Below are 17,655 nucleotides of genomic sequence, written 5' to 3'. Positions count from 1 at the left end.
TAACTACTATAATACTGCTCCTATATACAAGAATATAACTACTATAATACTGCTCCTATATACAAGAATATAACTACTATAATACTGCTCCTATATACAAGCTTGCAGTTTTCTCTTGTTCGCAGGCTGGTCTCCATGCAGATAGACAACCCCTTGGAGTGCTCTGTGCTCTCAGACGACATCGATGAGGAGGAGGTTTGGTTATATTGGATTGACAGTAATAAGGAACCTCATGGGAAATCTATACGACACCTCGCTCAGGAGGCGAAGGAAGGAACCAAAATGGACTTAGAAGTCTTAAACTTCTACAGGTGGAGCCCAGTTTTTTTATCAGCATCTTTCTAGATCCTTGGAGCTCATTTTGGGTAGGGTCACACGTAACCGATCCGCAACGTATTTTAGGCTGAAGATCCGCCAATGCCCGACCCTAGAGTGAGCCCCTGCCTGTGCCCATGTGTCCGCTCATAACAGCAGTTCATTGCTACAAGCGCGAGTGTAGTAAACTGTGTGCGCATGCGCAGTTTACTCTCAGACATCACGGCTGCTCTCTACTTAGCTTAGGGTGCTCATGCGCGTGCACAGTCGCGCAGATCCCTGTGTGTGTGCTCGTGTGTATGCGTGGACATCTGGGCACAGCTGGGGGCCCCCTCTAGTGTCAGTCATCAGTGGATCTGCAGTGTAAAATACGCTGTGGTTCCGTTACGTGTGACCCCCCCCCCTTACATGGATACCTAAGCAGTGCTTGCAGTGCTCTGTGGTGGGTCCCAGAAGCACCGCACTCTGCACTTAGTTTCTTTGCTTCTCTTTCTGTTACTGAGCCTTTAAATTAACATTGTTGTTCCGTCAGATTGGGTATACCTCTCCTATAGAGGGGTCCGACTGATGGACTTTCACACGATCTCGAAAAAGGGGACCTAAATGGGGACTCTTTTACTCCTCTATGAAAGCTGCTGGGGATAGTGGAGCGCAGCATTCGCTATATTCGTAGCGTAGAGAGTAAAAGGGGGCGGTGGGGTTTCCACTCTCTCAAGATCACATGGTTGGTGATTATGGGGGGGAAGGGAGGTTGGTTAAAGGGGTACTCCGCAGCTCAGCATTTGGAACAAACTGTTACGAACGGCATCGGGAGCTCGTGACGTCATAGCCCCGCCCACTTATTATGTCACGAGTTGCCCCCTCAATGCAAGTCTATGGGAGGGGGCGTGACAGCTGTCACGCCCCCTCCCATAGACTTGCATTGAGGGGGCAGGGTGTGGCATCATGAGGGGGCGGGGCTATGACGTCACAAGCTCCCGTCTCTAAGCAGCGGAGTACCCCTTTAATGACCAACCTCTGATCATATAGCTATCCCCTATCCTGAGGACTCAGGATAACTTCTAATCGTGGGACTACTCCTTTAAGTGACAATATTCTGTACAGTGACAGCCACCACTAGGGGACGCCATTTATTTTCACCCATCTTTCATAGTTTCTTGACAAACAAATCTGTCAAACCATTTATTCACACACCGTCCCGTTTTCCGTCTTCAGGTATCAGTTGAATCTGTTTGCCCGGATGTGCCTGGACCGCCAGTATCTCGCCATCAACCAGATCTCCACGCAGTTGTCGGTGGACCTAATCTTGCGCTGCATGTCCGACGAGAGCCTCCCGTACGACTTGCGCGCCTCCTTTTGCCGCCTGATGCTGCACATACATGTGGACAGAGACCCCCAGGAGTCGGTGGTCCCGGTCAGATATGCCAGACTGTGGACAGAGATCCCTACACGGATCAGCATCCACGAGTGAGTGTCCGGTGACCTTCCTCACTTTCACTTTCGGTTTTCCTTCACCCCACTGCACGTTCACGTTGTGCTTTTATCTGTATCCACAGCTACGACTCCTTCACCGACTCCTCCAGAGACGAGATGAAGAGGAAGTTCGCCCTTACCATGGAGTTTGTGGAAGAATACCTGAAAGAAGTGGTGACGCAGCCGTTCCCTTTCGGTGACAAAGAGAAAAACAAACTAACGTTTGAGGTAAAGATGTATCTGCTGCTAAACAATCGCCGGGTTCCTGACTCAGGGGTCGTGATGTTACAGCCACACCCCTCATGACATCATGCCACGCCCCCTCCATGCATGTCTAACAGAGGACACGCCCCCTCCCAGAGACACAAATGGAGGGGGCGTGGCGTGACGTCACGAGGGAGGCAGTTCCTGACACAGACAGAGGTGTCAGCAGAGAGCACTGTGATCAGACTGGAAAGAATTACACAACAGCAGCTGATAAGTACTGGAAGGATTAAGATTTTTATATAGAAGTAATTTACAAATCTGTTTAACTTTCTGGCACCTGTTGATATGAACATTTATTTATTTATTTATTTATTTTTACCGGTGTACCCCTTTAAGCCACACGTTTTCCCATTGTCCATTCACGAAGAAAAATATACAAAGTTGTTGAGGAACGTCCCTGTTCTCCCGCAGGTGGTTCACTTGGCACGAAATCTCATCTACTTTGGATTCTACAGCTTTAGTGAACTCCTCCGCTTGACGCGGACCCTGCTGGCCATTCTGGACATCGTACAGAGCCCCATGTCTTCGTACCTGGAGAGACTCAGCAAATTCCAAGATGGAGGTATCAAGTCACATGACATGAAATACCCTTCTTTTTATAGGGCTGTTGTGAAGGAACGCATATGCATATATATATATATATATATATATATATATATATACACACACACACACACAATGCATAAATAATACCGCCACACACCAATGGAAATAACTGTAGCCTAAAGCATATACAACATAGGTAAAGTGCCATGTAGTGAACACTTAACAGTGCTTACATGACATGGCCCACATGATACGGCAACACTGTTATAGTAACTGGGATTTGATGCAGAAAACTTTAAAGGAGAACTCTTCTCAAATTTATCATTGGACGTGTCGTTTAGGCGTGGCAGAAGATTACATTAGTGAGAGCATGTGACCTGGCATCACTACTGTTTTCCATCCAGAATGGTTTGTGGCCATTTTGTTAGGTAGGATCCCATGGATAGGGGATAAGTGTCTGCTCGCTGGGGGGTCCACCCTGTCTTTCTCCGTTCACAGAGCGATGGCCGACACGCCTCCTCCATGTATCTCTATGGGAGACGCAGAGACTGGTTGCCGGGCAGAAGGAGAGGATAAGTGTCTTATCGTGGGGGGATGTCAGACTACTGGGCCCCCCCGGGATCAGACTCTTATCATCTTCCCCTTATCAACCTTCCTTTTATCAACCTTGCCTTGGAAACTGATATGTACGGCATAACAGTGAAAGGTGACAACAGTATATAGAGAAGACAATAGGAGCTCAGCCTCCCTCTCTCATGTAGAATGATCTCTGCGCTGGTCACAGAGCACACTCAGAAACCTCCCCCATACAAAGAATATGGGCTGAAAATGTTCATGGAATTTGCTGTAAAGCATGTCACTAAATGCTGTTAAATAAAAATCAGGCAAGATGGCTGCCCCCATAATAACGTACTAAAGAAAAAAAATAAAAAAGAAAAAATATTATCAGAAAATAGAAATAGACTAATCGGTTAAAAATAACAACAAACATTCCTATTTTTCTGGATTATTGGACGTATAGGGTAAGATAGTCCCCACTCCGCGAGAATATAAAAATTTACAGGGGTTTCATATAGCGAATGTGTGATAAAACTTTATTTGGCGTCTTGCAGACACGGCGCTGACACTGTGTGCGCGGATGACAAGTACATTTTAACATTTCTACATTTTTTTAGACACAAGTGAAGCCTGTCTGGAGACAGAACTGAAAATGAATAAATCAATGTGTCAGATTAATGCGGTAAAGAGACGCGGTTAACTAGAAATACCGTCTGTACCGGCGGGCGAGCTGGGTGAAGCTTCTCCTGTAGAACAATCTGAGGGCATTAGAATAATGAAGTTTTTCTTTCTTCCACAATTTGCACTCAAGATTCTTTATGACTGCAGACAAGATATATATATATATATATATATATATATATATAGATAGATATATATATATATATATATACCCTATATATAATTTGTTTATGACAAATACTGCTCTAATATGGGTAAATAATGGTGCCAAACCCTGCCTAAGTAACACCACTGCACTACACAGAATAGCACTATCAGGCAGGGTTCATATCAGTAGTATATTCATTACATTGCTGACATATTACTGTCATACAGTGTCTACCTAATACTGACATACAGTGCTTACATATTACTGTCATACAGTGCCTACATATTACTGTCATACAGTGTCTACCTAATACTGACATACAGTGCGTACATATTACTTTCATACAGTGCTTACATATTACTGTCATACAGTGTCTACATATTACTGTCATACAGTGTCTACCTAATACTGACATACAGTGCTTACATATTACTGTCATACAGTGCCTACATATTACTGTCATACAGTGTCTACCTAATACTGACATACAGTGCGTACATATTACTTTCATACAGTGCTTACATATTACTGTCATACAGTGCTTACATATTACTGTCATACAGTGCCTACATATTACTGTCATACAGTGCCCACATATTACTGTCATACAGTGTCTACCTAATACTGACATACAGTGCTTACATATTACTGTCATGCAGTGTCAACCTAATACTGACATACAGTGCTTACATATTACTGTCATACAGTGTCTACCTAATACTGACATACAGTGCCTAAACATATTACTGTCATACAGTGTCTACATATTACTGTCATACAGTGCCTACATATTACTGTCATACATTGCTTACATATCACTGTCATACAGTGCTTACATATTACTGTCATATACTGTCCTCATATTACTGTCATACAGTGCCTACATATTACTGTCATACAGTGTCTACATATTACTGTCATATACTGTCCTCATATTACTGTCATACAGTGCCTACATATTACTGTCATACAGTGCCTACATATTACTGTCATACATTGCTTACATATTACTGTCATACAGTTTCTTCATATTACTGTCATACAGTGCTTACATATTACTGTCATACAGTGCTTACATATTACTGTCATACAGTGCTTACATATTACTGTCATACAGTTTCTACCTAATACTGACATACAGTGCTTACATATTACTGTCATACAGTGCCTACATATTACTGTCATACAGTGTCTACCTAATACTGACATACAGTGCGTACATATTACTTTCATACAGTGCTTACATATTACTGTCATACAGTGCTTACATATTACTGTCATACAGTGCCTACATATTACTGTCATGCAGTGCTTACATATTACTGTCATACAGTGCTTACATATTACTGTCATACAGTGCCCACATATTACTGTCATGCAGTGTCTACATATTACTGTCATACAGTGCTTACATATTACTGTCATACAGTGTCTACCTAATACTGACATACAGTGCTTACATATTACTGTCATGCAGTGTCAACCTAATACTGACATACAGTGCTTACATATTACTGTCATACAGTGTCTACCTAATACTGACATACAGTGCCTAAACATATTACTGTCATACATTGTCTACATATTACTGTCATACAGTGCTTACATATCACTGTCATACAGTGCTTACATATTACTGTCATATACTGTCCTCATATTACTGTCATACAGTGCCTACATATTACTGTCATACAGTGCTTACATATTACTGTCATACATTGCTTACATATCACTGTCATACAGTGCTTACATATTACTGTCATATACTGTCCTCAAATTACTGTCATACAGTGCCTACATATTACTGTCATACAGTGTCTACATATTACTGTCATTTACTGTCCTCATATTACTGTCATACAGTGCCTACATATTACTGTCATACAGTGTCTACATATTACTGTCATACAGTGCCTACATATTACTGTCATACATTGCTTACATATTACTGTCATACAGTTTCTTCATATTACTGTCATACAGTGCTTACATATTACTGTCATACAGTGCTTACATATTACTGTCATACAGTGTCTACATATTACTGTCATACAGTGCTTACATATTACTGTCATACAGTGTCTACATATTACTGTCATACAGTGCTTACATATTACTGTCATACAGTGTCTACATATTACTGTCATACAGTGCTTACATATTACTGTCATACAATGCTTACATATTACTGTCATACAGTGTCAACATATTACTGTCTTACAGTGCTTACATATTACTGTCATACAGTGCTTACATATTACTGTCATACAGTTTCTACATATTACCGGCATACAGCACAACCATACATTTCTTTATAACAGTGCACAATACCGCCATACATTGTCTACATGACACAACCATACATGGCTGTATAGGACAGAATTCATACAGAGACAAGATAATACTGCCATACATTGCTTATATAATACAGTCATATACTGACACTAATGATTACATTCCGTGCATACACAATATATATGACTAACTACAGTGCATTCCGCATACACCGCCATACATCGCCTTATTTACTGAACACATATCTGTGCCGCCATGCGGTGCTTAGGTACTAGTGTCATACGGCAACAGCTAAAGATGTATAGAGTACCTACATAACACTGCCATACAATAGTCTTATACACTGATCTGCCATTTATACAGTGCCTACATCAGTGTTTCCCAACCAGGGGGCCTCCAGCTGTTGCAAAACTACAACTCCCAGCATGCCCGGACAGCCAACGGCTGTCCGGGCATGCTGGGAGTTGTAGTTTTGTAACAGCTGGAGGCCCCCTGGTTGGGAAACACTGCCCTACATATTACTGTAACCCATAACCAACATAATAGCGCTATACATTGTCATCCATATGACTACCGCCATACAGTGCCCTCGCGCCATACAAGCAGTTTGGCAGGAAATGGCGTACGCGATGCATAAATGGCGGCACAGTTATGCATCGGCAGCTCGAAATATTCCAATAACAGTCGCCCCCTCTTACCCATAAACCCCTCCGCGACGATAAAGCGTCCATTTAGCATAAAAAAATGTAAAAAAAAGAAAGTTTCGCGGCCGCCTCCGAATTAAAGCCAAACTTTTTCCTAATCTGCCCCCTTTCACCTCCCCCGCCTCCAGCTTTAAGGTAGCGGAATGGGAGCAATTACGGCGCATTTACATTCCTATCTATAGAATTCCATAGGAGGTAAATGATCTATGTCAGCTTATCAGCGCTCCGCGAGTCTCCGCCAACAAAAGAAGACGGTAGATTGAATTTTTTTTTTATTTTTTTTTTTACCGTCTTTCATTGTCTTACATGAAGGTTCCGGGGACGGCGCATTGTCCGCCGCCTGTTAAAATATTCACTTTCACACTATTGAGTCATCTTGCCGGTCCATAAATCCTGTTAATGTTACCGCTATAATTTCGCCATTTTTCCGTTTTTTTCTTCTTCCTGCGATTCTGAAGTGGGTATAAATGGCATGTGTTCCCCTTTGTGTGCTCCGTCTCTTATCATATCGTCTTTTTTTTAAAGCGGCGAGGTAGAATATGTCACTCTTGCAGCTGGCAGGTTAATGAGCTGGTACAATAGTCAATGCCTCCCGGCCATCTATTGTCTCGCCAGTCATTAGATTCCTTGTATCGAGTGCGGCGAGTTCATTCCGAATATGAAAAAAGACGCAATGGATTGTCCCAGACAGCCCAACGCAGAACTTGCATGTTTTAAGAGTTTTTTTCTTTCTTTTTTTTTCTTCTTCTTCTCCGACACCTAATTAGCCCGAGTTTAAGCCGTCAATTATAATCATATATAATATATATTAATAAAAAAAAAAAAAAAAAAAAACTTTCATAAAGGGCCGCTAACACTTAAAAAACACCAAAGAATGTATGTGGATAAAAGTTTTAAAGGGGGTCTTTCTTTTGAGGGAGGAAATATATATATATATATATATATATATATATTTTTTTTTTTTCTTTTTCTTTTTTAGCTTTAGTAAGAGGGTCCCCTTGAGGATACCTGCCATACAGACTAGCTATATCCACTGTATCGGGAAGTCTCATCATCCAGCATGAGTGGTCAGGGGTATTATTCCTATTGGATTTATCTAGCTGGAGTCTATATGGTTAATCCAGTAGAATACCTGCATGTCTAAGTGTTTCCTGTTATCCGGTCCCCTGGTGAAGCCCAATCATAACAGGGGGAAACGGGTTGGAGCATCTGTAATTGTATGTTTTAAGAGTTTTAAGAGTTTTTTTTTTTCTTCTTCTTCTCCGGCTCCTATTTAGCCCGAGTTTAAGTTGTCAATTATAATTATATATATAATATATATTAATAAAAAAAAATTAAAAACTTTTCGTAAAGGGCCGCAAACACTTAAATAAACACCAGAGAATGTATGTGGATAAAAGTTTTAAAGCAGGTCTTTCTTTTGAGAGAGGAAATAGGTGTTTTTGTTCTTTTTTTTTCTTGTTTTTTTTTTTTTTGTACTTTTTTAGCTTTAGTAAGAGGGTCCCCTTGAGGATACCTGCCATAAAGACTAGCTATATCCACTGTATCAGGAAGTCTCATCATCCAGCTTGAGTGGTCAGGGGTATTTTCCCTATTGGATTTATCTAATTGGTGTCTAAATGGTTAATCCAGTTAGAATACCTGTATGTCTCAGTGTTTTCAGTTATCTGGTCCCCTGGCGAAGCCAAGTCATAACAGGGGAAACGCGTTGGAGCATTCTCTGTAATTGTATGTTTTAAGAGTTTTTTTCTTCTTCTTCTTCTTCTCCGGCTCCTATTTAGCCCGAGTTTAAACCGTCAATTATAATTATATATAATATATAAATAAATAAAAAAAAAGAAAACTTTTTCTAAAGGGCTGCTAACACTTAAAAAACACCAGAGAATGTATGTTGATAAAAGTTTTAAAGGGGGTCTTTCTTTTGAGGGAGGAAATTGTTTTTTTTTTTTTTTTTTACTTTTTTAGCTTTAGTAAGAGGGTCCCCTTGAGGATACCTGCCATACAGACTAGCTATATCCACTATATCGGGAAGTCTCATCATCCAGCATGAGTGGTCGGGAGTATTATCCCTATTGGATTTATCTAACTGGTGTCTATATGGTTAATCCAGTTAGAATACCTGCATGTCTAAGTATTTCCAGGTATCTGGTCCCCTGATGAAGCCCAATCATAACAGGGGGAAACGCGTTGGAGCATTCTCTGTAATTGTATGTTTTTTTTTCTTCTTCTCTTAATTAGCCCGAGTTTAAACAGTCAATTATAAATATATATAATACCTGGCGCATTGGAAAAAAAAATTCTAAAAGGGCCGCTAACACTTATAAACACAAGAGAATGTATGTGGATAACAATTCTGAAGGGGATCATTCTTTTGAGGCAGGAAAGGTTTTTCTTTTACTTAGTATATTCTCTGTAATTGTATGTTTAATAGTTTTTTTCTTTCTTTCCTGGCTCTTATTTATCCCAGGTTTAAGCTGTCAATTCTGATCAAATTTATTACCTTGTTCCTTACAAAAAAAAAAAAAAAAAAATGGGGAAAAAATAAAACCTTAAAGGGCCACTAACACTTAAAAATTTATAATAAATGGGAGAAAAAAGTTTTAAAGGGAGTCATTCATTTGAGGGAGAAACCCAGTGGCATGATGGGTTGTCACAGCCCTTAGGGTACGTTCACACGAGCGGATCCCCATCGTGTATTACACTTCAGATCCGCCCGCTGAAGGACCCCTGTATGCTGCCTTTACAGGTGCCTGCTCGGATCGGCAATACGCCGCTCCTAGCAGACACACTGCGATGTGCGAGTTGCCATGCGCATGCGCAGTATACTCGCACATCGCGGCAGCTCTCGGCCTTGCTTATAGAGCAGGGGGAGCGGCCGCAATGTGTGCGATTACACCGCGCATGCGATGCACATGCGCGGTGTAATCGCACACATTGCGGCCGCTCCCCCTGCTCTTTAAGCTAGGCCGAGAGCTGCCGCGATGTGCGAGTATACTGCGCATGCGCGTGCATTGCATCTCTTCAGTGTGTCTGCTTGTAGAGGCATGTTGCCGCTCCAAGCAGGCACCTGTAAAGGCGGCATACAGCGGTCCTTTAGTGGCGGATCCACAGCTCAATACACAGCTTAATACACGCTAGGGATCCGCTCGTGTGAACGTACCCTAACAGTGTATTTTTTACTTCGGAACTGTCTCATCTATGCAGCCCTGATGCTACCCTTTATTGTGGAGTTTCATCATCCAGCCTGTGTGGTCTGTAATCGGACCAGGGGTTTTATCCCCATTGGATTTGTCTAACTGGTGTCTATATGTTTTTATGAGTTAGAATATCTATATGTCTCATTGTCTCCTGTTGTTTGGTCCCCTGATGAAGCTTGATACTATCGTAACAGGAGGAAACATGTTGAGACATTCTCTGTAATTGTCTAACAGGAACTGTTGTAGCCACAGTATACCAAGGTATACCTGGTTTTTAGCTGGTTTGGTATAGTGGACTAATGTTTGGTTCACTGTGGGACCCTTTTAAAATTAATTCATATCTTTTCACATTTTGATTTATGTATTGCACATTTTGCTTTTTTTGAAGACTGGTTTGTCAGTATTTTATTATATACAGTACCTAAAAGCTAAAATATAGTTTTGGTGTTCACTTTCCCTTTGATCGCCTTTGAGAATAAATTGATGACAACAATCTCTGTTCTCTGTGGGGAACCTTTCCATAAGTGTCCAGTTTATCTGCAGTGACACCAGTGGTGACATGAAGTATTACATTGTATCGGGTCCTCCATCGTACTAGGTCATTGTGGCAGGTCTTCCAGAGTGAGAAATGCTTTTAGTAGCTACAAGACGACAGTCCTGAAGCAGGAAGGATTGAAATCCCTAATAGTATGGGATTTCTAAAAGAGTCTAAATTTATTATCCCCCCCCCCTCCAAATATGAGATTTAAGTAACTTATTACTTCCGCTTTCACCACTGCCAATGAGGAAACCAATGGCATGATGGGTTGGCACGGCATGATGGGTTGTGCAGTGACACCAGTGGTGACATTAAGTATTACATTGTATGAGATCCTCCACAGTCAGAGATTTTTTTTTTTTTTGAGGAAAGAAATCAATGGCATAATGGGTTGTCACTGCCCTGAAGGGGTTGTGCACTGCTTAAAGGGGTACTCCGCCCCTAGACATCTTATCACGTACCTGAGGGGGTCCACTGGGTGCAGCACAGAGATCACCACTGGGGACCCCTGCGATCTCATTGCTGCACCCAGCGTTCGCTTAGAGCATCGGGTGCAGCGCTGGAGCATTGGAGGCTCGTGGCGTCATGGCCATGCCCCCTTAATGCAAGTCTATGGGAGGGGGCGTGGCTGTGACATCACGTGCGGGACCGTGACCTCACGAGCCTCTGCCCCGCATTGCCAGCCATCCGGCACGAAGCAAAGTTCACTCCGTGCATCAGATGTTGGGGTGCCGCGGCAAAGATCGCGGGGGTCCCCAGCGGCGGCACCCCCGCGATCGGACATCTTATCCCCTATGCTTTGGATAGAGGATAGGATGTCTAGGGGCGGAGGACCCCTTTAAGTTAAAGGGGTACTCCGGTGGGACCCCTGCAATCAAACACCTTATCCCCTATGCTTTGGATAGGGGATAAGATGTTTGATCATTGGGGATCCCAGTGATCTCCAGGCTGGCAGCGGCAGTGTCCGGAACACAGAAGCTTGGAGCTTCCGTGTTCATGATGTCACGTCACGCCCCCTCCATTCATGTCTATGGGAGGGGGTGTGACGGCTACATACGCCATAGACATGAATGAAAGGGGCGTGGCGGCTGTAGTCACCAGTCATCCGGCACAGAGCGGAATTCGCTCCGTGCACAGATGATCGGACTTCTTATCCCCTATCCTTTGGATAAGGGATAAGAGGTTTTTTCGCCGGAGTACCCCTTTAAAGGAGCCCCTTGAGGAGAAGTTAATCATGAAAACCACTGTAATCTGTGTAACCTTTCAGCTAGTGTTCTGTTTCTCTATAGCTCCTCCAGTGGAGAAGAGGAGTATGGTACTCACTGAAATCAGTAGGCATGTGTGGTCCTCCACAGTAAGAGACGCTCTTCATTTGAGGGAGCAAACCAATGGCATGATGGGTTTTCATAGCTGGATGGGAATGGGTTAATGCTATACCACGTTTACCTCCTATTAACGACTCATCTCCAGAACTGTCCAGAAGTGATGCAAAACAGCACATGACCCATCAGAGGTCTATGTAGTTCGTGCTGTGGCGCCTCATACTGCTGATTTCTGCGTACAACCACCAAAACCACCTTCCTGCCATGTGGCCGTTTCAGGCTAAGGAGGAAATTGCTTACATCTATAGGTACTATAAACCGCCGATCATGGTCCCTTTAAATTCTAATTTTAAATGTGAATTTTTAGTTTGAGGATTTGACGGTATCATTCATTAATATGTTGTTTCTTTTGTTGTGTAATATTTATTATGTGGCTTTGTGTAAGAAAGGTTTATATCTGGCTGCCGATTCAGATTAATGGCCGTCCCTGTTCCAATGTCAGAAATCTCTTGCCGGTTTCCATTGGAGAATTAAGCTGAAAATGACCCAAACGAGAGATTTATGGTTTATATTTAGCCAGTAAATCCTGGAATAGTGTATTTTGCTTTGTGCGTCTCAGCAGTGGGAGCTAAGAGGAGGCTCGACAATGGCCCTGCGGAGGGTTTAACTGCGTCGTTGAATGTGATTCAGACTAATGTGCTGTGTTATGTGTCACTGTCCTAGGTAACAATGTTATGAGGACCATTCATGGAGTGGGCGAGATGATGACGCAGATGGTTCTCAGCAGGGGGTCTGTTTTACCCATGGCGGTGCCTGATGTTCAGACAGGGCTCCACTCCAGCAAGCAGACGACTGACAGTGAAGATATTACTGTTATGGACACCAAACTCAAAATCATTGAGATTTTGCAGGTAGAGATTCATGACCGTGTCATATATTTTCTGATCATTTTTTTAGGGACAGCGATGGGGTTAGTAATTGCACCCTGTACGTTGATAGTTGAGTACTGGCGAATATGTTGAAAACTTTTGTAATTTTTTTATAATGGAAAAATAAAGATCAGACCCCTGAAGACAGCTGCACATATTAGAAAGCTGTCGGATATTCCAATATATACCCAGATCCCTCTTGTGCACATGTTTTCTGAATAGGGAGAGGGCGAAACCACTGCCAGGTTCTCCTGGTAGTAACTAAACTCCCTGAGAACAAAAGAATTGGGAAGTGAAATTCTAACATGCCCGACCTTTTTTTCATCCTACTTTGATGTCATCATACCCCTTAGATGGTTGGAAGAACACCTCACCAATACATATATATATATATATATATATATATATATATATATATGTATATAATTTTTTTGTTTAGTTTTTTTATGCGTACAGCCATCTTTATTATCAGTGGTTCCTCCAAGCAGTCTATAGCAATCTAGAGCTTTACTAAAGGAACCATTTATTTGTCTAAGCTTATCTGGAAATTGGTGAAGAAGAGCATAAAGGGTTGTCTAGCAGGATAAAAATGAAGTGGGGGAGGGTGGGCCATGTATAAAAAAAAAATAATATATATATATATATATATATATATATATATATATATATATATAAAATCAATATTAACATCATGATCCCCTGCTACTGCTGTCCCGATGGTACCCCATCCCTGCTGTACTCCACCTCCTTGTGGGTGGGGGTCTCAGTACCTAAGTAGATGCCCCCTGAGTCAATCACTGGGCTCAGTACTGACGACCTTAAAGGGGTACTCCGCTACTCAGCGTTTGGAACAAACTGTTCCAAACGCTGGAGCCGGCGCCGGGGGCTCGTGACGTCATAGCCCCCACCCCTCATGATGTCCCACCCCACCCCCTCAATGCACGTCTATGGGAGGGGGCAGGGTGTGACGTCATGAGGAGGCTGGGCTATGACGTCACAAGCTCCCGACTCCAGCGTTCAGAACAGTTTGTTCCAAAAGCTGAGCAGCGGAGTACCCCTATAAGGGAGTATATAAGTTATAGATCGCGGGGGTCCGACTGCTGAGACCCCCTGCGATCTCCTGCACGGGGCCCCAGCAGTCTGCTGGAAGGGGGCGGGACGACCCCTGCACGTAGTGGCAGCCAACACGCCCCATCCATGTATCCCATAGAGATACATGGAGGGGGCGTGTCGGCTGCGGCTTCCTGCGAGGGTCCGAATGGCCACTTCCTGCAGACTGCCGGGGCCCCATTCAGGAGATCACAGGGGATCTCAACAGTCGGACCCCCGCGATCTATAACTTATCCCCTTTAACCATTGATTGTCGGAATTTGTATGGTGAAATGAAAAAGGAAGAGTAGATCCGCGGGGACGGGGACCGTCAGGACGGCAGCAGCAGGGGATTGATGAGTACTGAGTACTGCTTTTTTATTACAACCTTATTTATATATTTTAATTTTCTTATCTTAATGGCAACTTTTTTGTGCTTCAGTTCATCCTCAGTGTCCGGCTCGATTACAGGATTTCCTATATGCTTTCGATTTACAAGAAGGAATTTGGGGATACTGGCAGCGTTGACAACTCCACAGCGTCCACAGTCGCTCCGCCAGAGACCCCAACACTGTCAGGTGAGCAGATTATCCAGGCTTAGAAAGGCATAGCCGATTTCTTTAAAAAAACAGCGCCACTCTTGTTCGCAGTTTGTGAGAGGTATTGCAGCTCAGTTTCATTAAAGTAAATGGAGCAGGGTTGTAATACCAAACACAACCTGAGGACAGGGGTAGCGCTGTTTTTGAAAGAAATCAGCTATGTCTTTCTAATCTAAACTAACCCCTTTAATGCCCTATTGTCTGTTTTTGAAGCCTCATATGGATCATGGTGTAACCATTGCTAACATTTTTTCTTTTAGCAGCGGTTGTACCCGATATTGATGAAATAGCGGCGCTGGCAGAGACCATGTTTGCTGGAAGGTGAGTCTGAGACAAAATACTATTACTTTTCTGTAGGTCCTTTGGATACTTGCCTACACTTAGGTATTTTTAGCCCCATCCCAGTCTCTGCCTAGTAATGCCCCTGAATTTGGAAATACCAATTTTTATACAAATTTTAAAAACCCCACCCCTATTAGCTAGATCGGGACTGTTATTAATATGACTTCCATTGATTGTAACATATCAGTAGAGAGAAGAATCCTGTAGAACTGGACGATGAAGGTGGCCGAACGTTCCTGCGGGTCCTTATCCATCTCATCATGCACGATTACCCGCCGCTGCTCTCCGGCGCCCTCCAACTTCTCTTCAAGCATTTCAGCCAGAGAGCCGAGGTCCTCCAGGCCTTCAAACAGGTAGGAACAAGTCTTGTCAGTATTTTTGTCTTAAAACAAGGTAAGGGGGGGGGGGAAGGGGGATTTCCATAGAGTCGCTTATGCAATGCCCACTGGACCCATTGCAAAATGTTACATTTTACATGTTTTACTCCGCTCCATGACTACGCTATGTACCGTGGTGCCATTGAGTCCTAGAGAATAGCTGTATCCACATGCACCTGCAGTCTACACGTGGAAATAGCACTATCCTCGCTGGTATTAAAACATTTCACAATGCCCTTCCCGCCCAACATGTTTCACCACCCTACAGGTGGTGTATTCAGGGGCAATAGGACAATGACACAAACAAATGCATATTATATAACCACTAGTATTGCAATTTAGCTCCATTAAAGTGAATAAGGTTTATTTGCAATACCACACACAACCTCAGAGCAAGTGTGATGCTGTTTCTTAAAAGAAATAAAAAATTTTTTTTTTTAAAAAGCGGCCACGTTTTTAAAATCCTTGGCAACCCCTTTATTATAGTTCTCTTATTTTTGGCCATAGTAGGCCATTTCCATTCCATTCATCCCCTTTGGATGTTAAGCGGGACAATCGGCCGTACACGGTCCATTCATGATTTTACATTAGTTTCAGTGTGACGGGAAAAGGGGGGGGGGGGAATCTTTATATTTTAATATTAATCTTGGCTTTTGATGTTCTTCTGTGCAGGTTCAGTTATTGGTGTCAAATCAGGATGTCGACAACTACAAGCAGATCAAGGCTGATCTGGACCAATTACGGCTGACGGTGGAGAAATCTGAACTTTGGGTTGAAAAGAGCAATAGCTACGAGAGTGAGGAGCTGGGAGACGGGCAGGCCAAGGACGGCAAAGAGCAGATTAATGAGGTGAATTATTCTCCCCGGCGTCCATTACATTTACCGGGTGATTAAACAAAGGTCTGAAAATGGCAGCGACAAGTCCCCTGTACCCCACATGTGCAATTAGGAGAAGACAGCGCAGTCAGGACAATGCGAGAGAGTCTGGGGATAAGACTGTACAGTACATTACCATGAACATGTTCTATTAGTGCCAGACTATAGAACTCCACATACCACTTCTCTCTGTACAAGAATATAACTACCATAATACTGTCCCTATGTACATGAATATAACTATTATAATACTGCTCCTATATACAAGAATATAACTACTATAATACTGCTTCTATATACAAGAATATAACTACTATAATACTGCCCCTATATACAAGAATATATCTACTATAATACTACTCCTATATACAAGAATATAACTACTATAATACTGCCCCTATATACAAGAATAGAACTACTATAATACTGCTCCTATATACAAGGATATAACTACTATAATACTGCTCCTATATACAAGAATATAACTACTATAATACTGCTTCTATGTACAAGAGTATAACTACTATAATACTGCTCCTATATACAAGAATATAACTACTATAATACTGCTCCTATATACAAGAATATAGTAGTTATATTCTTGTATATAGGAGGCCGTATTATAGTAGTTATATTCTTGTATATAGGAGCAGTATTATAGTAGTTATATTCTTGTATATAGGAGGCAGTATTATAGTAGTTATATTCTTGTATATAGGAGCAGTATTATAGTAGTTATATTCTTGTATATAGGAGGCAGTATTATAGTAGTTATATTCTTGTATATAGGAGGCAGTATTATAGTAGTTATATTCTTGTATATAGGAGGCAGTATTATAGTAGTTATATTCTTGTATATAGGAGCAGTATTATAGTAGTTATATTCTTGTATATAGGAGCAGTATTATAGTAGTTATATTCTTGTATATAGGAGGCCGTATTATAGTAGTTATATTCTTGTATATAGGAGCAGTATTATAGTAGTTATATTCTTGTATATAGGAGGCAGTATTATAGTAGTTATATTCTTGTATATAGGAGCAGTATTATAGTAGTTATATTCTTGTATATAGGAGGCAGTATTATAGTAGTTATATTCTTGTATATAGGAGGCAGTATTATAGTAGTTATATTCTTGTATATAGGAGGCAGTATTATAGTAGTTATATTCTTGTATATAGGAGCAGTATTATAGTAGTTATAATACTGCTCCTATATACAAGAATATAACTACTATAATACTGCTCCTATATACAAGAATATAACTACTATAATACTGCCTCCTATATACAAGAATATAACTACTATAATACTGCTCCTATATACAAGAATATAACTACTATAATACTGCTCCTATATACAAGAATATAACTACTATAATACTGCCCCCTATATACAA

General features: G+C 41.8%; 1 protein-coding gene across 7 annotated transcripts in view; it reads left to right on the top strand.

Moving 5' to 3' along the window:
- ITPR2 (inositol 1,4,5-trisphosphate receptor type 2) overlaps positions 1–17,655 on the top strand; it is a 301,374-nt gene that overhangs the window by 126,159 nt on the left and 157,560 nt on the right. For 5 of the 7 annotated variants that reach the window (XM_056517618.1, XM_056517616.1, XM_056517613.1 and 2 more), the window contains exons 18-26: positions 126–311; positions 1,531–1,782; positions 1,872–2,016; positions 2,467–2,617; positions 12,768–12,955; positions 14,505–14,640; positions 14,922–14,982; positions 15,191–15,356; positions 16,053–16,229. In XM_056517618.1, coding sequence (XP_056373593.1) covers positions 126–311; positions 1,531–1,782; positions 1,872–2,016; positions 2,467–2,617; positions 12,768–12,955; positions 14,505–14,640; positions 14,922–14,982; positions 15,191–15,356; positions 16,053–16,229 — 1,462 coding nt within the window. The remainder of the gene's footprint in view (positions 1–125; positions 312–1,530; positions 1,783–1,871; positions 2,017–2,466; positions 2,618–12,767; positions 12,956–14,504; positions 14,641–14,921; positions 14,983–15,190; positions 15,357–16,052; positions 16,230–17,655) is intronic. The other 2 variants (XM_056517619.1, XM_056517614.1) reach the window with 1 other exon arrangement.

The sequence above is a fragment of the Hyla sarda genome, chromosome 4 (assembly GCF_029499605.1).
Source record: "Hyla sarda isolate aHylSar1 chromosome 4, aHylSar1.hap1, whole genome shotgun sequence".
Taxonomy (NCBI): Eukaryota; Metazoa; Chordata; class Amphibia; order Anura; family Hylidae; genus Hyla; species Hyla sarda.
The sequence above is the reverse complement of the archived record's forward strand: the minus strand, read 5'-3'. Positions and strand labels throughout refer to the sequence as shown.